The 22970-nt window shown below is 46.3% G+C and overlaps 1 protein-coding gene across 3 annotated transcripts in view; it reads left to right on the top strand.

Moving 5' to 3' along the window:
* Positions 1-22970, top strand: part of CRYBG1 (crystallin beta-gamma domain containing 1) — a 1049447-nt gene that overhangs the window by 890029 nt on the left and 136448 nt on the right. For all 3 annotated transcript variants that reach the window (XM_078648430.1, XM_078648432.1, XM_078648431.1), the window contains 2 exons: positions 7789-7915; positions 8001-8146. In XM_078648430.1, coding sequence (XP_078504556.1) covers positions 7789-7915; positions 8001-8146 — 273 coding nt within the window. The remainder of the gene's footprint in view (positions 1-7788; positions 7916-8000; positions 8147-22970) is intronic.

Below are 22970 nucleotides of genomic sequence, written 5' to 3'. Positions count from 1 at the left end.
ATTTGATGCAAAATAGCTCTCATGGGAAATTTAGCACAACCATCATGGAGAGACTGTACCAGATTACAAATGGAGGTTCAGGATTTTTATTTTTTATTTTTATTTTCAAAAGTTTTATATAGCGGTGGCTAGACCCGGAGGTATCAGAGCGCTTTACATGAGCATCAGATCATAGTTACAGGTTACATCATTACAAAGGTTACACATGGCCACATAGTTACTTGTAAGGTCGAGGTAAACAATAAGCACAAAAACGTAAGGGGAAAAGCAGGCAAGGTAAGATATTCAGGGGAGGGGGGGTTGGAGCAGGGGAAGTAGTCGGATAATGAAGGCGGGAAAGAGGAGGGTAGGGTGAGAGACACAGCATGGGAAGAGGAGGGGAAGGGATGTTACTCGATGACTACTCTCCCCTCTCACACTCATCCTCGTGGTCAATTGCCTCTATAGGTGCACCAATTGCCCCACACCTTGTCTAATTTCTTGGGGCAACCCCTACTATGGTTGACCACCTGACTACTCTCCCCTCTCACACTCATCCTCGTGGTCAATTGCCTCTATAGGTGCACCAATTGCCCCCACACCTTTTCTAATTTCTTGGGGCAACCCCTATTGTGGTTGACCACCTGCTCTGCGACACTAGTCCAGGTCGGACTCCCATTCTTCCAGTCTGGGAGGGGATCCAGCTCCCCAGGCACACGCTATGTTATACTTAGCGACAATTGCTGCCAGTTTCAGCCATATCTTTTTAGGTCTCGCTACGACGAACGCGCTGAAAGCGCGTTCTCGCTGCGAGATCTATAGTCTGCGTCTCAGCAGTCTGAGAACGACTAAGTGAGACCAGACCTGGCCGCGCGCAGCGTTTCCCCATAGGATAACGTTGTGCGCGCGGCCAGGTCTTGTCTCCACAGCATGGCATGGCAGACCGTATCGCGACGCGCGCCTCGTGAACAGTTCGCGAGTTTGGAATGCAGGGGGAGTTTGCATACGGGCGCGCGGCGCTGATAAACAGGCTGACTGAGACTGACCCGGGGAGGGAAATGAACACATTGTGTGCGTGGTTCCTGCCTTCATTTCTTGCAGCAAATTCCCGTCATACAACTGAGCACTGTGGGCTGTGCTGCGCGATCTTTTAAGCAGACGGAATTATTTTGTGGATTTTCCGTTCCAGTTTGATACCAGCCTCGCGCGTCATTAATCCCAGAGGACGCATCGGCCACATTCATATAGTGCTCCCAACACAATTACGGGGCTGCGAAGCGCACTACCTGGCTGCTTGCGCACCACATTTTGGCCGAGTGTGCAGTTATCACGAAAATACAACCGCGCGAAGAAGGCTGGCTCTTTTAACTCATGTTTGTGTTAATGTTGAGCAAATGTTACAATTTTCAGAGCGACGTCTTGCGTAACTAGTTGGAGGCGTAACATTTTATGAAATTCGAAGGATACTGACATTAAACATCTTGTTTTTTAGGGTCATGGCTTAAGTGCCTGCTGAACTGTGAGGTGCTGCCTACACCGTCTCCGAAGGTTCTGGGGAGGCGTGGAGGCCGCGCTGTCTGTGTCTGCACCGAGTGAGCTACCTGCGCCTCTGGGCGCGAGCGTTAGATAACATCCCCCTTTATAGAAACATCTCTGCCCCCCGCCCACCCCCACCCCAAGGCCTCACGCATTTTACCACATAACCTGAATTGCAAGGATTCTAGGTTCGGTTAATGTTTCCAATACATGCTCATAACTCACGGGCTCTTCTCAGACCAGTGCTTGAAGCGGAAATCTAAAAGTGCAGGCACTTACTATTGCGAGTATTCGTTTGCTCCTGAGAAGTGCAGGCACAGAGGCAGTCCCCATTCAATGTATTGCAGCAGTGCTGAGAAGTGCAGGTGCCCACTATTTACAGTACCTGCCTACTCCTGAAAAGTGACGGTACACTCCCATTAAATATGTTGCAGCAGTGCTGGTACTCACATGAAATATACTGCAGCAGTGGCACTCTCACATTAAATATTGCCGCAGTGCCGAGAAGGGCCTGTACTCATTACTCCCCCATTAAATGTATTGCGCAGTGGCGGTACTGTCAAATGTATTGCAGCAGTGCCGCGAAGTGCCGGAACTCTTACATTAAAATGTATTGCGCAGTGCCGAGAAGTGCCCGTACTCTCACAATAAATGTATTGCAGAGGTGCCGGTACTCTCATATCAACTGTTTTACAGCGGTGCCGAGAAGTGCCGGTACTCACATTTAATGTATTACTGCAGTGCCGAAAAGTGCCGGTACTCCAACATTAAGTGTTTTGCAGAGGTGCCGAGAAGTGCCGTTACTACCCCGTTCAAATGAAAGTGCAGGTAGTCAGTAACGGACAGCACCTGCCCATTTAAAGCACGGCCTCAAGCACATTCTTAGTTTCAGAGGTCCATGTGTGTAGCTTCCACGCGCACTTCTATTTCGCCCAAAAACAAAACACATTTTAAAAATAATTGCCGGACTCAAAAACACCACAATAGTAGTAAACATCGGCCAAGCTCGTGTGGGGCCGTGGGGAGAGCCCCGGTGTTAAGCAGAGCTTAGCAAACTCACAAATCGTGGCCCCACGCACCTCTGGCGCAAACCCTCCTGGAAATCTGTGCCCACCGCATCTTAAAGGCACCACCCGCCTGCGATGCCAGCTCCGCCGGCAGGTGCTTCATTCAGGGCCTTTTGCGCATCAAAATGTAAAAGAAATGAGTGAGCCCAAACAGCCCCCAGAAAGTAATTAGTTGTTTACACCGACTTCTATTTATTTAAGAGCTTTACCGCACTTGTCACTTTCCCCAACATGCAAACATCGAACAATTATGAACGCGTCAAGCTGGAGCCGCCTTGTTTCTTGTCTTGCCTTCTGCTCTCCTGATTTCCCTCGTTTTCTTGCCTTCTGCTTCCCTGATTGTACTCGTTTTTTTCTTGCCGTCGGCTCCCCACTCCGTCCATCCCCATTGTAAATGACAAAGCTATTAATTTAGCTATTTTCAAAACCAACAGATAAATAAAAAATTCGTCATTTACAATACCAATAGCTCAAACTTTCCTAATGCGAGACCTATTGCATTGCAAATGCTTGTTATATTTAGGCCAGGTCTCCTCTCCCGAGACATTCAAAAGGAGCTGCTTAGCATCTAGTGGGACCATCTGCCCCAACACTCTGGTCATGACCTCAACACTACTGTTCAGTAGGGCTGTTTGAAAGGGAACGACCACAGTGTATGAAAGAAAGTACCTTCTTGTCCATCCCCTTCTGGCAAAGTGTTAGGACCCCCTCCTACCCATCTTGTGCATGAGTACCCTGGAGTAATATGCCCTGTGGAGTATCCGTAATTAAATCAACCGGAAGCGCACCCATATTCCAACCTCTCTTGGGCTCTGAATAACCTCTGTCCAGTCGTCTTCCTCAAGTGTCCCCACATCCTCCTCCCAGGACTCGTGCATGGCTGTTAGCGGACCTGGAGCATTGTTTATTATTTTCTGATTTGTCACAGAGACTGCCATGCTTCCCAATGGATCCAAAAAGAGGCGGTCGCCCAGCGGCGCTGCCTCTGGCAGTTAGTCTCCCTCCAAAATATGGCGCTATAAGGCATATTTTAATTGCAAGTATCTATAGTGTTCGGTCTCTGGCATTCCATAATCTTGGTGCAGGACATCAAAGGTCACCATTGCATGCCCTATCAACATATCACCAAGATGTTTGATGCCTATCAGTGCCTACTTTGGGAACCTGCTTTGGGCCCCGTCTTCCAGCAAGAGGTCGCTGCGCAATAGCTGGGTCTGTTCTGTCATCTTCCCCTCCCAGCGTAAGTATTTTAGTGCCTCCCTCCACACACAAACCACTGTCTGGGAGAGAGGCGACAGGGCATGCTCATTTTTAGGTCTCGCCTGAGCCAGCGCATGCGCTGCTCTGGCGAGACATTTAGTGAGTAGGCTTTAAAAAGCCGACCACAGCTTTTTGTGTGGCCTAGAGCGTGCAGTTACTTGCACAGTTACGAGCAGAGGCGCCACCTGGCTTTTCTCTCTCATCATGGCTCATTAAGTGCATCGCTCGCGGGCACCCTTACAGCCCGCGATCGCAATCACTTTCACTTTGACGGCCTCGCGGCGTTGATAGTACAGGGCACATTACAAAAAGACCAAGGGCTGGCCTACAACAGTGGCAGCAAGGCCCGCCAATAACTGCATTGGGTGCATAATGTTCTATTCCCAGCCTCAGCAAGTGGGCACAAATCGTGTGATTCTGCCCCAATCACGGCCTCCCCAGTTTTACTTCACAAATGAGTGGCATGTGACATACAAACCAGGACATGTCTGCAGTGCATTTCTTTCGTATTCTTGTTTTTGATGGTTCACTTTTCGTTCCAACCACCCATAAATCTTTTGACGGCAGCGCGCTCTGGCCATAAACTCAATAGGTGGGCGGAAAGGCTATGAGCTCTCGTTACACACTGAGGCACACAGCATCCGGTTCGTTAACAATTCATGAGCTTGTTATGTGCTCCAGGATTTCTCTAAAATACAAACACAGGTTGTTTTTCTTTTGTTTTCCTTTGTAGCTTACATACATCAACCTCTTTCTGCCTCAAGCTAAAAGTGAGGGCCACCTCTCTAAAATAGATGTTGGCACAATTTTTGCTATGTCTCTGTTAATTACCCCTTTGTAATTCTATTGCTGACTACCACTCTGCCTGTGCCTTTCCACTGCACCGTGGTCCAATCTTTGCCTGCCCCTCTTCTCCACTTGTCCATCTTCTGGTCTTGGGGCTCTGTCTCCTTTTGGCTCTCCCTTTCCCGATCTCCGATTGCCTGCTCCCCCTTCCGGACCACTCCCTACCTCCTTCACTGCTTGCATCTGGTTGAATGTCATCTATACTCTGTGCCCAACATTCTATCTACACATGCATGGCCAGCAGTGCTGAGGCTGAAACGGGCCTTTCTGACCAAGACATCCAGCAATGCTGGTTACTAAATGCACCGCAGTCATTGCCTTGCTCCTACGAGCATCTACGTCACAGGTGCAGAGTGCAGTACAGGTGCCCTCGCAGTGCCATACCGACAGCATCTTCACTTTGGAAATGCAGTGTAAGTGTCAGTGTTCCAATCAGCACAAATAAGCATCGTGCAGAAATCATCTTTATCATTAGATGCTTGCTCCGGAGCCCTGTTTCTAACCGACTAGCTTTAGACAGCTGGCCTGTTCACCGGGAGCCCAACCCTATATTCCTCAAGACCGCAGGACGACAGTGTCATGATAATATTATCAGAATTGTCATTAAAATGCTTGGTACACCCCTTTAGCAGCCACTCTTCTGTGGAGTAAACTGTGTCCAGTCGACTAGAGTATGTAATCAGGACACATCTTTAAATAATGTGGCTGGCCGTGTCTCGCTCAGGGAGACACCTTTGACGGGCATCATCGTAGCGCTGCATTCCCCTGCCTGCACCCCTTGTGACTGCCCCCATCTCATATGTGGAGGAGCATAATTAGTGAGGTTTGAACAAGATATGAATTGCCCCAACAACCACCACCCCTTCTACCCCCCAGCTGTTTGGCTCCTCCCGGGGTGGGGCCTGGAGGCATGACCACAAGTCGATTCGTCAGCTTGACTTCTTTTTGTGCGGTGTCTGCAAAACTGGGCTTTTAATTGGTGTGACTTGCCACAATCTTTTATCTACCAAGGAAATGCCAAGGCAGAGACTTTGAAGGATACACTTAAGACAATTCGGATTTGAGGCTTGTAATAGGAATGCTCCAATGTCTGGACAAACTTGTATACTGGTGGCTTTGTAGAGCAACAGTAATATCTTGATGTGCCTTCCACAGTGCCTCCATATGTGGACCCTGTTAAAGGTTGGCCACCTTTAAGAAGCCATGTCCTTGCTCCACTGTGACCAGCCTCACTCATTAGTGGCCAAGAGCAATTCCTTTCTTGGTAGTGCAAACCTGCTAATCTGTTCTCCAGTCCCTGTCCAGGGCACAGTAGGACGCACATTGGTGCTGGAGCCTTTCCAGAGAAGTCAACTTTGTGTGTGGCAACTGGGAAATCATAACTGCGGGCGACATAGCCTCGGACGCCAGTCCTCACTTCTTTGGTGACTCCAGGGTGAGCTAACATACCAGAAGGGCATTCACTATAAATGGTCATATATAATACAGCAAGCGACACATAGCACAATCACCATAGCCAGAATCCACACACACATGCAATCGTTGGTAAAGATTAGGTGCAGATCACATTCCCTAAAGGAGAACTCGTCCAATTTCCATTAATCGGAAATCATGGTTGATAAGTCTGTGCAGTCAGTATTGTTTGAATCATGCATCCGTCTAAAGAATTTGCACCAGATTTTGGGCTTGCGCCCAGGTTTCCTTAAATATCCGAATGGATCTTTGCAATGTCCTCATTTAGATTTGACACCGGCCTCTGGGCAATATTACAGGAGAAAGACTCTTGGTACAACACCAGTGGATAGGCGAGTTAGTTAGGTCAAACTGGGTCAGTGTGCATTGTCATGACGTAGATGAGCCGTTCAGTTCATATGGAATACAGTGTAGTGGTTTCAGCGTTTATCCTTGAGTTCATTTGTGCTGTAGCACCCCCATCAAGCATTGGCATAGCCAATAGGTCTTGCCTTCTGGACCTTATATGTGTTTAGTTAGTCAGCACAATATCCTTGGTGCAACAACATCAACTGTTGCATGGCTAAACACTTATAAGGTCCAAAAGGAGAGACCTACTGCCTATGCCAATGCTTCTTATACAAAGCTGCTTCGTATCCTTTGATTCCGCATAGCAGCTCTATCGACGCAAACTACCAGCTTTGCTTGGACTGTGAACACCCAGTTGTTAACTTTCATTAGTTGTGTGGCCCAATAGTACTTGAGAATGTCAGGGACTGCCAACTCCTCCTCGGAGATCCCCCTCTGTAGCTTGCAAAGGGCGATGCTGGTATTATCTCCATCCCATGGTAACTTTGGTAAGTACGGATCGCAACTGGGACAACAGGGCCTTTGCCAGCACTTTGACCTCAAAGTTTAGTAAGTAGATGGGCCTATAAGAGGTGCACTACACTGAAGACTCGCCCTTCTTTAGTATCACTACAGTAGTCGCAGCCCTCTGGTCTGTGACAAACACCCCTCCTCTCTCGCAGCATGTAACATGGCTAGCATGTTTTCTGCCACTTTATCCATAATTCATTTATAAAGCTCCACAGGCACAGTGCTCGAACCCACCGCCTTGCCCAACTGTAGGACTTGTAATGCCCAGGCTATATTTTCAACGGTCAAGTCCCCGTCTGGAGTGTCCCTGTCTTCTTTGCAAAGCCTATGAAGAGCTATGTGTTACAGTAGATCAGCATAATACTCCTCAGACATTTGGGTCACAGATGCGTATACCCCTTCATAATATGTAGCGAAAGCTTCCACAATATTCCACAATATCATCATTGGTCACTCGTGTAACGCCGTCACTGTCCTCAATTTCCCTGACCGAACTTCGCCCCCTGGTCTCCCTTTCAAGCCAAGCATGGAGTTTATTGGCTTTGTCTCCCCGCTCCTATATATTGACCAGTTTTTTGAGCATCCACAACCAGCTTCAAATGTGTCTTTTGGTAATCTCATTTAACCAATTATACCCTTATTTTCTGTAAAGCATCTTTTAAACTGGGGATTGCAAATCAAATTAATTGTGCATCGTTTTTAGTGCATCTGTTAGAAGTTCAAAACTATTCACTTTACAGCAAAGCTATACCTCTTTTTCACTCTTTAGTTGGGTCGGTTATGAAAAGCCAGGTTTTGAAGGTCATCAGTATTTGCTCGAAGAAGGAGATTATCCACATTGGCATGATTGGGGTGGCTACAATGACCAGCTGCAATCTTTTCGTCCCATCGTAGCCGTGAGTGCTCATTATTTCTTTTTCAATGTTTGTATAATTGTTTATGGCAGCATCTGTTAACCAATGTCTTATTATGCTCCAACAGGATTTTTCAACTTCACACATGATAATGTACAGTGATAAAGACTTTGGAGAGAAAGGTGCCAATATAAATGTTCTAGGAATTATTTCTAACATGGAGGACACAGGATATGGCTTAAAGACACAGTCCATAAATGTTCTAAGTGGCGTGTAAGTTCAAGTTGATTGTTTTTTTTCCATATTTTGGCAATATTTTGTTATTTGTCACCCTGCCTGTTACGTAACCTACAAACTTGACTGGAATATCTTTCGACTTTATGTGACTTCCATTTAGAACCAAAAATCATATGGGGGAGTCTGATCTGGCATGTTGGGACTGGAGTTGTCCAACACATACTATTGTGTGAAGTTTAGCGAAAGTGATTTTGAGTAGACTCACTTTTGGAAGTGTCTTATTGGTATTTCTGTACTCCTGTAACACTTTGATGTTGACCTACATCTTGGCCAACTTCAGACAGTTGTATATATTGTCATTTAGCATTAGCACGGGTAGTAATTAGCACCTTTTTTGAGAAAGTTTGAGCAAAATAATTGTGACACAAATTGTGCATCTTTTTTTCATTTAGCATCAGCCTGACTGCTAATGAGCAAATATTTTAGAACGTTTTTTAGGGCGAGCTAGAGTTGCGCATGCGTAGCATGCGGTCTAGCTCGCCAACTATTGTGTTCAGTTTCCTGGGAATCTGAGACAGGATTCGGACACGCGCCGATTGCACCTCGTGGGCGCGCACGGCCGGCACATATCCTATCTCAGATTCCCAGGAAGTCAGCCATGCCGCCATGCAGTCGCGCGCGCGCACACAGCCACACTCACACACACACACAGGCAGGCACACACGCACACACACTGCATACAGACACGCTCCCCCCCCCCCCCCCCCCCCTTACCTCACCGGGCTCTTTTCTTGCTGGGATCCCTGTTTTCTTGTGGGCTCCTCCTGCCTGGCTCCCAATGGATGGATGGATGGGCGGGCGGGGGCGATGCGGCCAGGGGCTTCAGTGCTGCTACGGCGGGTGGGGGCGACGCGGCCAGGGGCTCCAGTGCCGTCCATCGCCTCTTGTACGCCATCAGCAAGCGGAGCCGGAGAAGCGGCCAAGAACACTCTGCGTCAGCGCGGAAGTGCGTGCGCCCGCCTGACGTCACTTAGAGACTGAACCTTACGGTAGGCAGGCGCGGGCCGCAGGGTCCCTCTGACCAGATTCAGCTCATCTTTCACCGCCGCTCCTGTCCAAAGAATCGGATCGCGTCGCGCGCCTCGTGAGCAGTTCCTTTGGAATGCAGGGGGAGTCTGCTGTTCACGAGGCGCGCGGCGCTGATAAGCAGGCTGGTTTTTATATGTCTTCATTATGTATCCATGTTTGTACGATGCAAGTTTTCCTGCTGTTGGTGAACAATTTAAGGGCAAGCCGGGCAGCGTACTGCTTCCCCGAAAGTCAAGCAACACAAAAGTTATAGGGCGCAGAGAGTGCCACATAAGTCAACAATGCTGCAAGGAACTGCAAAGAATCTATGCATTCCAGATATTACGCGTGCAAGCTGACTACAGCATTCGTTGACTACGAGTATTCATAACACAAGCACGAGATGCCAGGGCAAACAAACGTCTCAAAAACAAAAAACACAGGAACCCAAAACCGTGGGCAGGAAGGTCAACAAGCAGCTATTTCAGAGTGGGCAGAAATGGAGAGCCTGCGCTAGTTCTGCTTCAGCGGTTTATCTGCCCTGGTAATTACATGTGGCCCCCACTGGCATTTATTGGTGGAGAGCGAGACTCTTTGCGACCGTCACAGGTAAAACACTTGGTTAGAAACACGTGTATTATTTACCTTCAGTGATGCGAACATAGAAGGGCGTGAACACCTGCGATGAAGCAGTCTTCTAACAGAAGGTGGGGGGCACGTGCCCAGTGTTCTTGACATCACAGCTGGGCTCTACCTCGCGAGATGCCATTTTCACTCTTTAACAAGTGAACAAAGGAGAGAAACTGGGAAGGGGAGAGGGGGTTAATGTTTCTCATTAAAATCACGATGTTTTTTTTACCAGCATGTATGAGCAGCATGAAACAGGCTAATAAACCATTTATACATTATATTTTGTTAATAGCACTCTGAACTCGATTAACGTCTGGACTTTTTAAAATTCTGCTTTCAAATGAAAAAAAGACACAGAGAAGTGAAGCGATTTGCCTAGAATCACACAATTTGATCACAGTCTGCAGTTCAGCCACAGGAAATTATTACTTGCATCTAATTGTATATCAAGAACAATACTTTGTGTATAGTAGTCTTTCAAGAAATGAACCAGCAAGCTGACATGCAAAGTACCAATATAACATGATAAACCACCATCACACCATTTCATAGAACTCTTTCTAGAAACAGGTTGGGCACAAAAGTGAATTAACTTTTAGAATATGAGTGTTGATTAACCTAGCAAACTACAAGTGTGTTTTTCTTGTAATAAAAGTGTAACAGTGGGACCCATCTTCGAACCAATAATTCTGTTTAAATAACGGCCTCCCGGGTGGCAGAACATATAAGATTGGCATAACCTGTCTGGTCTTAACTCTGTTTAATTTGCATTATCAGAGGCAGGCAATTTCTATTGCCATTATAAATTACAATAACTTTTATTTAAGTATTAATTATTAAAAATAAATAAAAGCCATTGTTATTTGTAATATTAATACATCTAAGTCATGTAAATACAACACATATTGCATTACAAATGCTATAGGTGTCACGTTTGCGAAAGTTAAAACTATTGGCATTGTAAATGACAAAACTATTAATTTTGCTACTTTCAAAACCAACACATAAATAAAATATTTGTCATTTACAATACCAATAGCTCAAACTTTCCCAATGCGAGACCTATTGCATTGCAAATGCTTGTTAAAAATTGTAGTAGAAATTGTGTCAGTGGAGTTTTTAAAATGTCCAGTCATTTTGGGTCATTCACTCTACTAAATGTAACTGGTGGGGGAGCGGTAGGTGGGGAGTTTGGGTAAGGGGCGAGCATTAATATTTAATAACCTGTGTTGAAAAAGGGATGTGCTAAATTACAGGAAATGGAGGCGTCCATTGGAAGGGGCCATGGTGTTCAGACGGTCCTTGAATACTTTCAGCTATTTTCATACCTACTTTGTTGACTCACTAGACGCACTGGTGCTGACTGAACAATGAGGAAAGCCACTGACATACACTGAACAATGAGGGAGGCTACTGACATACACTGGGTCAAGATGAGATATATACATACTACTGACAGTGAACTGCTCCTCAGTACCATATTTTATTTCTTTAAAATATTGATTCAAACCATGTGAAACATTCAAAGCGCACGAACAGCAGATTGAAATCTACAGGTTGAACAAGTTTTGTTAATCCCTAGGATTTAAGTTAACAAAATGCCACCTCTTTTGGCCACATGTAGTTTGCCCAGGCTGTTTTTTAAAGGCGTGTTTTTGAGGCAACTCTTGGAACCAGTGTTGTAGAAAGTGTTGTAGCCACCAGTGTTGTAGCCATCTCCAGTGGACATTTTTTGACTTGATCTGTTACTGCAAGGTATGGCTCTAACGTTTATGGATTGCACAATATGGCATTACTAAGACGAGTAAAAAAGTTTATTTTACTCCTGGGTATCTCTTGCATTAGCTTCGGGGACAGCGCTGTATTTTTCTTTTGTCCACTCCACTACAGTTAAAAGGAAATGAGCCATATCAAAGACGTGTGTTAAGAGACTTGGATGCAGTACGAATGATGAAGCGATTTCAGTGGTTGGAGAGGAGCACAGAGGTTTCAAAGAGCCTCATTTGGAGATCTAACACTTAAGTTACCATACCTTATCAGTAAATATATCTACTGAAATCTGAATGCTGACGGATGATCAAAAGTGACATCACCAAACTGTCAGCTTTTCAAACCTGTGACCTGAAAAGATTTGTGCGTGTTTTCTAGTCACAAATCGTCTCCAACCAGGAACTGCTCAGCAAATGCAAGCAAGAGAGCGTGGACACCATCATTATGAGAAAAGGATGGCGATGGATAGGACACACCATCAGAAGAGAGCAAGGCACCATCACAAGAACAGCTGTCCATTGGACCCCTGAAGGAAAACAAAAAAAGATAGGCCAAAGAACACCTGAAGGCAAACCGTGGAAACAGAAATAAAGCCCCTTCCCTGAATCACAGCTGCAGCACTGAATGAAAACTTAACCAAGGCAGACAGAAGTGGAGGTCCTTCCTGCTGCCGTACATTCCAGTCGTCAGAACAGGCAGTAAGTATAACCACTTTTGTGCAGTGATCCTACAAACTAGTCAACTAATCAGACACAGATGGCGCTTGTAATTGGACAATCATTTTAATGTTCAATTAAAACTTTGATAGGCTGAGGGCTGCAGGAACGTAACAGGATTTAAGGATCTTAAGTGGCATCCAGTACGTCTCCTTCAAGATTTTTGCAGTGAGTTTTTAGTGAAGTCCTCTATAAGAACCTTGTGATAGATACTGCAAATTCCTCATTTTATGAATTCCCAGAGGCATCAGACTGGATCCGTAAACTTTTCAGCAATTGCTTCTGTGGGCCCGTAGGTGGTGTCAATTTATCCCGCAGTGGCCTTGCCTCCAGAACTGATGTCACCCCTGCGCGCTGACATCAGCTCCTTTTTTTAAGATGCTTTTGAAGTGGATCCAGAGCTCTGCTCCAAAGCTTCTGTCTGTGTTGTACACACTTTCAAAATGATTTTACTGACAAATGTGGACTGCCCAACCAGCTCATTTAGGGCTCCAGGGGTCATCGCGGTTGCGGAGGACAGGTCCAACATCAGCATGGCAGGTATTAGTTTTCCACTTCCCCTGCAGCCACCACAAGCCCACTCTACTTCCCCCTTTGGGAGTTACTAACAGACATTGAGGGACTGAATACACCTTTACCCTACCAAGCTGTCACACAGTTACCCAAGACTAATGGGTCCTGCAGATAATCTGTCAAAGTTACACCCTTCCCTGTTACTCAAACCCACACCTACCTCATTCCGTCCCTTCCTCCAGTTCCTCCTTTTTCACCCAGACTTCAACAGAATATGCCCCCATTCTTGTCAGAGAGCTTCAGTCATTACTGATCAAAGAGATATAGTCCAGAGGGTGCCTGAGAACGAGAAAGGCAGCAGGTGCTATTTCTGCTATTTTCTGGAGCCCAAGAAGGATGGAGGGCTCAGGCCAATTTTGGATGTTCAGATCCTGAACATGTTCCTTCCAAAGGACAATTTTAACATGCTAACTGTAGGGATTGACTGTAATTTGAATGGAGTACAGGGCCTGTAGGTTAAATGTCACTAGTAGGCTGCAGCACCCATTGTGCCATCCACTACAGTGACAGTGCAAACATGATTGCATGCCTAGCATTTGTAACCTGACTATTGCAGTTTAAATCTGCACATTTAACTTGTCAAAGTACTCCCTTTTTAGAAGTTAAAACCTTCTTTTTAAATATGTATAAGTCACCCCATGAAGGCCTTATTGACCATAAGGCAAGGTGCATGGTATATAAAGTAAGACATGTATGAATTTAATGTTAAACATGTCCTTACAATTAAAAGACCCCAAAATGTTTTGACTGTAGCAAGGCTGGCTGTTCTACAGGAATGTACTGGGTTACAATATTGCCATTAATAGTGTTAATGTTGGCTAGGAAATAGCTAAAAGAATAATTAAATCACTATTTTTATTAGCTTTTAAAAATATAATTTAGTGGTTAAGTTGGATTTTAATAAATATTAAGAACATTTTACTTTTAGAATATTAGCTTTTCTCTGCCTAAATTCTCTGGAGGCCCATTTAAATTTTTTCTCCCACTTCTTCTGGCCAGTAATTACAATTTGAATAGGTATGAATGGGTGTGACATGCCTCCCAGTTACAACCAATGGGCTGACCAGACTGGGTAGAGATTACCTAGCTGAACTTGACAGAATATGTAGGGTAGAGCTGTGAGCTTCCTTTTTGACATTACGGTGTCAAATTCTCCTTGAATGTTGAATCCTGGTTGACCGGTCTGCAGAGGTTATACATATGAGACATGGGGCACACTTCAAAGAGGCCTCCCTGTCAAAGGCAAATATTAACTGATGCGATGCGTAATCAAGAGAGAGAGGTAGGACCAGAAAGCTAGTCCTTGTCCCCGGGTAATTTGTGGGTTAATCAAAAAGAGACTAGCTCATATTTACTTTAAGTTATAAAAACAAAATGGAGAAGACTCTGGTATGTTTCGTCACGGAGTGGGAACACCTGGCAGGTGTGTTCATAAAGCCCTCACCCACCAACCTAGTTGGTGGCATGCTTCATCATCGGGCCCACCCAGTAGCACCTAGCGTGCCCCGGGTGTGCTTCAACGCCTGACTACAGCGGAGCTGGTATATTGCTGAGTGTGCAGTGAAGATAGTAATGAAGGTGATATTAAAACGGCCGAACGGCGGTCCCAGTACCCGAAGGTAAAATTAGACTTTAATACCTGGGCCTCCGTCAGCGGTTAAAAATAAGGCAGTGGGATGTAAGAGGCGAGTTACGACCTCTCACATCCAATGGGTCAACATGTTTCAGCCAGTGCCTTATGACTAAGCTGGCTTTCGTCAGGACCTAAATAAAAAGGGTGAGTGTAAGTAACTAGTGGGAGTGTGTTTTGGACTATGTGTCTACACGCCCTAAAGTGTATCTATGTGTGAGAGGGGGATTCCCTTTTCAAGACCACCTGTACACGTAACATTTAAGACAAAAGACAAAACATACAAGGGAAAAAATAGAGTCATATGGATGTGCAGAGATGCGTACATCTGATTGCCGTCACTATAGCGGGTTCAAGTGGGCTATAGGCGACTAAAGTGTGATGGTATTGGTGGTACCAACACTGTGAGAATCGCACTTGTAACTCGAGGTGAGGTGATTAAGAGACGGAGAAAAACATTGTGCTTAAGTGTAGAGCGGCGCATGATTGCACTCTTACGCTAGTTTTTGCTCAGTCTGACCTCAAGGTTGGGAGGTGGCAAGGGCTTGACCCTAGGGGACAAACATTTGCCATACTGATTAGGGAGACCTGTATGGGAGAAAAAGAGCGCTTACCAGGAGTCGTGGTGGTTGTTTTCTCATACTCACAGCTTTTCTGGGTAGAGCCTGCTTTGGACCTGTAGTGCCTCCTTCGCATACCGGTGAGGAATGGTCGTTTCCCCAGGGTTTAAGTAGTCCGGTTAATTGGATAACTCAATGCACCTGTAGGTTTAGGAGGCAATGGAAAAGAGACTCGGATGTCCGAGTCATGGTGCCTGGCGGGAGCTTGGGCGCATTGGGAGTGCGTGCGCATGAGTATAGAGTCGCGCTAGAGAGGCTGCATTGTTGTGGGCGTTTTCCGGGCCGGGAGCCGCCTAGGGAGCTAGCGCGCAGTGCTCGCGCATGCGTGTAGAGACCGGGAGCGGTCTGCGCATGTGCGGGGGAGTAGTGTCTCCGACCGCGCATGTGCGGTACGCCGTTTTGTGGGCACATAGGATTAATCATGCCGAAAAACAGGCTGGGGGCATATTTGGAATACAAATAATGCTATGGGGCTGAAATTAATTTAGAGTATGAGACAATCTATGTGATTATGAAGAACCAAACGGCAGTGTGTGGTCCTGATCTTGACACAGGGAGGCAGAGGACAGTTATATCATTTGGGGCATCGGGAACAATTATTGATGGGTCAATGAATTCCAAGGGATGGCATCGTTCAATCCCTGGGTGGCTGTGGAAAGGCGGTAGATCCACCGTTGTTCTGCGTACAGCAGTTTTTTATCATTGTCCACATTACCTTCAGGGACCTGTTCTATGACTGTCCAAGTTAGGTCATTGGGTGTGTGACCTTCAGTGATGAAGTGGTTGGTCATTTTGCTTATGTTCTTTTTACATCTTACGGTGCTTCGGTGTTCAGTTATTCGTGTCTTTATTTTCCGTGTTGTCATTCCAATGTACCGGAGCCCACATCTGCACGTAATCAGGTAAATCAGGTTGCGTGAGTTGCAATTGGTGTGGCTGCGTTGGATCCACACCTTGTTCGGTTCCAGGTCCAGAGTTTTAGTATGGGTGGTGAGGTGACACACACTGCAGTCATTGCAAGGGTAATGTCCGCTGACCTTGGGAAGGCCCCATATATTAAGAAGGGTGTTGGTGGCAGGTTGCGGTGGTGGTCTGGGGCGGGTACTGACCAGACGGTCCTTGAGATTGCTGCTTCGCTTGTATGCGAATCTGGGGGTGTCCCATTTCCTCTGTCCTGAATTGATTATTCTCCAATGCTTTTTTATGATTCTTGACACTTCGTTTGATGCTGTGTTATAGGTCGTAACGCAGGTGATGGGTTGAGTGTCTTGGTCCTTGGTAAAAGTCTCAAGGAGAGCTTCACGATTCTGGTTTCTCGCCCTCTTCTGAGTTTTGTTGACGATGGACTTGGGGTAACCACGTTGTTCCAATTTGGTGGCCAATTCGGCGGACTGTTTTTTGTAGTCCGAGATGTTGGTGCAGTTTCTGCGTATGCGCAGGAACTGTCCGTAAGGCAAGTTCTCTCTGAGTGGGCGGGGGTGGAAGCTGGTGAAGTCAAGTAGTGAATTCCTCGCAGTTGGTTTATAGTAAGTTGTCGTGATCAAGGTGCCATCCTTGGCTGTAATGTCCAAGTCTAGAAAAGGGAGATGGCTGTTACTGGCCGTGCTGGTGAACCTGAGGTATGGGTCCCTTTCGTTTAGCCAGATCATGAATGTGTCCAGGTCAGTTTGGGAACCCTGCCAGATCATCAGGATGTCATCTATGTACCTGCGCCAACTCAGGATATGGTTGATGTAGGGGTTGGTGTCTGTCGCAATGTGGCACTCTTCAAAATGGTGGACGTATAGCCCCGCCACGCTGGGAGCGAAGACTCTGCCCCTAGACGTCCCATTAGTTTGAAGGTAGATGGTGCCATCATACTCAAAGTAGTTTTCTTTGAGTGCCAGGGGGGCGCATGCCAGTATGAATGCCCTGGGGGTGTGGTAATCCCAGTTTGTTGCCATCAAGATGTCGTGTAGTACTTTGAGAGTGGCATCTTGTGGGAGGCTGGTGTACAGACTCTCCACGTCCAGGCCTACCAAAAGTTGTGTGGCTGGGTTGAATTATTTGTTATTTAGGACCTGCAGGAGGTGCTTGGTGTCCTTGATATATGTTGGTGTCGACTGTACCAAGGGATTCAAGAAAAAGTCACAGTAACGTGACAGTGGTTCCAGTAGGGAATTGATGCCTGACACAATGGGTCTTCCAGGAGGGGGGCTGACCCCCTTGTGTATTTTTGGAACAGTGTAAAAATACGGAATTCTGGTGTTTTGGGGGCAGAGGTAATCTGCTTCCTGTTTGGAAATGTGTTCAGCATCTGCTGCCCTTTTGACTAACGTGTGAATTGTGGTCCGTAATTCATTAGTAGGGTCTTGTTCCAGTCGTCGATAATTCCTGTTATCGCTTAGTAGTCTGCGACACTCCGTGTCGTAGTCTTGTTTGTCTTGAAGGACGATGCCTCCTCCTTTGTCTGCCGGTTTTATAATGATCAAGGGATTGTCTTGCAGACGTTGTAGGATCTTTCGATCTTCCCACGATAGTTTGTTGAAGTGATTACTAGGAGTTAATCTCTCCACATCGGTATACACATCCTGTTCGAATGTCGTGATTTCGGGGGGAACGGCAGATGGTGGTGGTACAAACGTGGATTTTGGTCGGAGTCCAGTGACATTGGGGTTGTCATGGGCTGGTTCTATTTCGGGAATTGGTTTTTCAAAAAATGACTTCAGTTTTAGTTTTCTGAAGAACTGTGCCAGTTCCACATGTAATTTGAATTTATCAAGTCTCGTTGTTGGGACAAACGATAAACCCTTTTCAAGTACTAATTGTTCATTGGCGGTCAGGGGTGTGCTGGACAGGTTGAAGACCAATGAGGGTTGGTCTTTTGGTCTCATTGTTTGCTGGTTCCCGGGGTTCCCTCTTTCGTCTTCTGGCGTGTGTTCGCGCTGACCGGGTTCTCCTCTCCACCCCAGTGTACTTGTGGTTGTTGTGGGTTTGTTCTTCTTCTGCCCCGTGCTCTTCTGCCCTGTCCTAAAAAAGGAATGTGTGGTCCCTGGTGGCCTGCAAATAGCGGCATAGGCCCCGGAGGGTACATGGGCGGGAAGCCAAAATAGGGATTTTGCATGGGGCCGAAATTTGGTGGGAAGCCGTGGAGTTGTCCCGGTTGTCCTCCTTGCCAAATGTTCTGCCAGCGTTGTCCACGTCTCCCGCGTCCTCCCCGTTTCCTTGAGCCAGTGCTGGAGTCACTGGAGATAGAGCTGTCATCCCCTGAGGTGTTGGACATGCTGGTGTTCTTGTTTGGAGGGATATAATCTTCCTCCGAATATGGATAGACTTTGGCGTAACTGAATTTTTTCAAATCTTTATCGAATTTCTTTATTTTGGCCTGGGTCAGGTATTCTTTATATTCGTTTATATCCTTATTTTGATCGTCCAATTTCTTTTTATAAGCGGTTATGGTAGCTTTGAAATGGCTTTCTGTGGCTTGAATTTCTATTAGGAAGGCTTCTGAGAGGCGTTTTGCTGTTTTTATAATAAGGATCATCCAGTCCCTGGTGCAGTGCCAGGCGATCTGGGCCCAGTCCTTCCTGAAAGTGGGGTCATCGAGGAAGATCCTGGGTGCATTAGTTACTAGAAGGCCCCTGGGTGCCGTGTTGGTTCTGAGGTATTGTGTCAAGATTGTCCCATGAAGAATAGTGCGTATCCTGTTGCGCTTTTTTTCGGTTAAGCTCTCCCAATCAGTTGTTTGTGCGATGGTGCTGGAGATATTGAAATCAGCTTGGAATGATGGGTCAGATAGAATATCTGCCACATCACCACCCATACTAAAACTCTGGACCTGGAACCGAACAAGGTGTGGATCCAACGCAGCCACACCAATTGCAACTCACGCAACCTGATTTACCTGATTACGTGCAGATGTGGGCTCCGGTACATTGGAATGACAACACGGAAAATAAAGACACGAATAACTGAACACCGAAGCACCGTAAGATGTAAAAAGAACATAAGCAAAATGACCAACCACTTCATCACTGAAGGTCACACACCCAATGACCTACCTTGGACAGTCATAGAACAGGTCCCTGAAGGTAATGTGGACAATGATAAAAAACTGCTGTACGCAGAACAACGGTGGATCTACCGCCTTTCCACAGCCACCCAGGGATTGAACGATGCCATCCCTTGGAATTCATTGACCCATCAATAATTGTTCCCGATGCCCCAAATGATATAACTGTCCTCTGCCTCCCTGTGTCAAGATCAGGACCACACACTGCCGTTTGGTTCTTCATAATCACATAGATTGTCCCATACTCTAAATTAATTTCAGCCCCTAAGCATTATTTGTATTCCAAATATGCCCCCAGCCTGTTTTTCGGCATGATTAATCCTATGTGCCCACAAAACGGCGTACCGCACATGCGCGGTCGGAGACACTACTCCCCCGCACATGCGCAGACCGCTCCCGGTCTCTACACGCATGCACGAGCACTGTGTGCTAGCTCCCTAGGCGGCTCCCGGCCCGGAAAACGCCCACAACAATGCAGCCTCTCTAGCGCGACTCTATACTCATGCGCACGCACTCCCAATGCGCCCAAGCTCCCGCCAGGCACCATGACTCGGACATCCGAGTCTCTTTTCCATTGCCTCCTAAACCTACAGGTGCATTGAGTTATCCAATTAACCGGACTACTTAAACCCTGGGGAAACGACCATTCCTCACCGGTATGCGAAGGAGGCACTACAGGTCCAAAGCAGGCTCTACCCAGAAAAGCTGTGAGTATGAGAAAACAACCACCACGACTCCTGGTAAGCGCTCTTTTTCTCCCATACAGGTCTCCCTAATCAGTATGGCAAATGTTTGTCCCCCTAGGGTCAAGCCCTTGCCACCTCCCAACCTTGAGGTCAGACTGAGCAAAAACTAGCGTAAGAGTGCAATCATGCGCCGCTCTACACTTAAGCACAATGTTTTTCTCCGTCTCTTAATCCCCTCACCCTCGAGTTACAAGTGCGATTCTCACAGTGTTGGTACCACCAATACCATCACACTTTAGTCGCCTATAGCCCACTTGAACCCGCTATAGTGACGGCAATCAGATGTACGCATCTCTGCACATCCATATGACTCTATTTTTTCCCTTGTATGTTTTGTCTTTTGTCTTAAATGTTACGTGTACAGGTGGTCTTGAGAAGGGAATCCCCCTCTCACACATAGATACACTTTAGGGCGTGTAGACACATAGTCCAAAACACACTCCCACTAGTTACTTACACTCACCCTTTTTATTTAGGTCCTGACGAAAGTCAGCTTAGTCATAAGGCACTGGCTGAAACATGTTGACCCATTGGATGTGAGAGGTCGTAACTCGCCTCTTACATCCCACTGCCTTATTTTTAACCGCTGACGGAGGCCCAGGTATTAAAGTCTAATTTTACCTTCGGGTACTGGGACCGCCGTTCGGCCGTTTTAATATCACCTTCATTACTATCTTCACTGCACACTCAGCAATATACCAGCTCCGCTGTAGTCAGGCGTTGAAGCACACCCGGGGAACGCTAGGTGCTACTGGGTGGGCCCGATGATGAAGCATTCCACCAACTAGGTTGGTGGGTGAGGGCTTTATGAACACACCTGCCAGGTGTTCCCACTCCGTGACGAAACATACCAGAGTCTTCTCCATTTTGTTTTTATAACTTAAAGTAAATATGAGCTAGTCTCTTTTTGATTAACCCAAATATTAACTGATGTCTGGGCAAGGCTCTACGATTGTCACCCCAGCCAGGAAGATTCCAATCACAGGTCTGCTGTGGTTTTACTTATAACACTTAGGGCGCCCATCAAGGGGTGAGAACAGAATAGCAAAATATTTGTTGTGTATCCATTGTCTGGTTCCTTTTTTTCTACCATACGTCTATCACTGGGTGTATTGGGGGTATGGTCACTGCTTTATACTGTATTTCAGTGTTAGCTGTAGGAGGCCATTAGTCTTACCCATTGTAAACTACCCTCACATGCATCCAGCCCTTAGAGCCCAAGTTTAGTGTGACCGAAGACTATTGCTATCTTGAAAATGGCCAACGGGGATAGGGTTGTCCCCAGGAACTGTTACAAATTAGTTAAGGCATGCCCAGGTGTCATTCCCACCCACTAGCATGTGCCAGCTATAAACAGGGCACATGCATGCACCCACTTCAGAAACCTTCTGGACCAGAGAAAGATCAGTGAAGGACCGAACAAGCTGTCTGCAATCTTAGTAGTGCTCTGAAAGGACTGGACCTGAGGCCGAAGAAGTGGACTCCAAGGGTCATTAGGCTGACCTCCTGTTAAAGCTACAGGGAAACAAATAGATACAAAGGGCGTTTTCCTCCCAACTGCCCATCTGACCAATTAAAACTGAACCCCACTGTTTGGTCACCCTGTGAGTCTCTAAGTGTCACGCCAGAGCTCCTGGGTGGCTTTGGAAGTGTACTGCTATGATGGATTGGAGCTTAAAGGACTAAAGTCAGAAGGTAAAATCTTTGACCAGGACGCACCTGGTCTAGGTCCTGGACTATTGTGACCATTGACTTTCATTGGCGCTTTATGCTTCTTGGCGCTATTCCTACATAAAAACTTTACAAATTCATCTCTTCTGGTCCCATTGTTGAATTTTTGTTATCATTGTGAAATTGTTTTGTTATATTTTACTCAGTTTTTTAATTTGGTTGGGATTTTTATTGTTTTACATTTTGACTTTGACTATTTTGGTACTGCATAAATACATTGAACTAAGTGAACTTTATCCGCTGTGACCCATAGCTACCAGGGGGTTGAACACATGTTAATTTATTGACTTTGAGGGTTCACCCTGACATGGGTTGTGATTGTTCCTTGCGGGGGTTAGTCCCTCCCGTCCACCAAATAATAATCCAATTTCTTACACTAACCCTGGCCCATGTTCTGTATGCTCTATACCCCAGGACTAATTGATGTCCTTGGACTTGCAGAACACATAGTTATATGTGTCATCCTTTAGTCTCACAAGCACTTACTCCCATTCCTCGTGGGTAGAGGAGCACTTTCAATTCTCTGATGTGCTCTTTGGGCTAACTTCAGCTTCCCTGTGTCTTCTTGAGGCCAATTTTGGTGTTGCAACCCATTTTCATGAGTGGGAAGTGCTATTCTTCCTATACAGAAACAACTGGATATTGAAGTCGCTTCTGGATTATCTGCAAATGACCAGCTCCCATACTTTTTTCCTTCGGGTTCTCCATCAATGAGCCAAAATCCCACTTCTAGGATGTACACAAGATTCTGGACATTATGGCATTCAAATAATTTTCATCCCTCCAGCGAAGCAGTGACATTCAGGATAGGATACTGATGATTCAGACTTGTTCTTGAGTTCCAGCCCGCGTGGTTTTGAGGCTTCTTGCTCTTCTTGCCAGTGTGAATTCTTGTGGAGCCTCATTACCATTGGCACGTGACTGCTACGCTGTGAATGGGCTTAACACTATGGGTGCCTCAATGACAACATCTGCATGCCAAACGGGACTTTAAATGGTGGACGAATGACACCAACCTGAGAAGAGGCAGATGTTACTCTACCCCACTCAAAGCTCATGTGATGACAGATACATCAGCTCTGGGTTGGGTAGGCCACTTGATAAAGAGGACTGAGACCTCTGGTCTTTGTTGGAGCAGATGCACCACATAAGCGTTCTGGAGTTTCTTGCCATTCAGATGGCCTTCTCTGCCTTTTTGCCTTGCATCAAAGGCAGCCCGTTGCAAGTTCTGATGGACAACACAACTGCCATGTGGTACTGCAACAAGCAGGGTGGTGTGGTGTCATGGGTGCTGTGTAAGAAGCATTAAAACGGTGGCAGTGGTT

The sequence above is a fragment of the Lissotriton helveticus genome, chromosome 6 (genome assembly GCF_964261635.1).
Source record: "Lissotriton helveticus chromosome 6, aLisHel1.1, whole genome shotgun sequence".
NCBI lineage: Eukaryota > Metazoa > Chordata > Amphibia > Caudata > Salamandridae > Lissotriton > Lissotriton helveticus.
The sequence above is the reverse complement of the archived record's forward strand: the minus strand, read 5'-3'. Positions and strand labels throughout refer to the sequence as shown.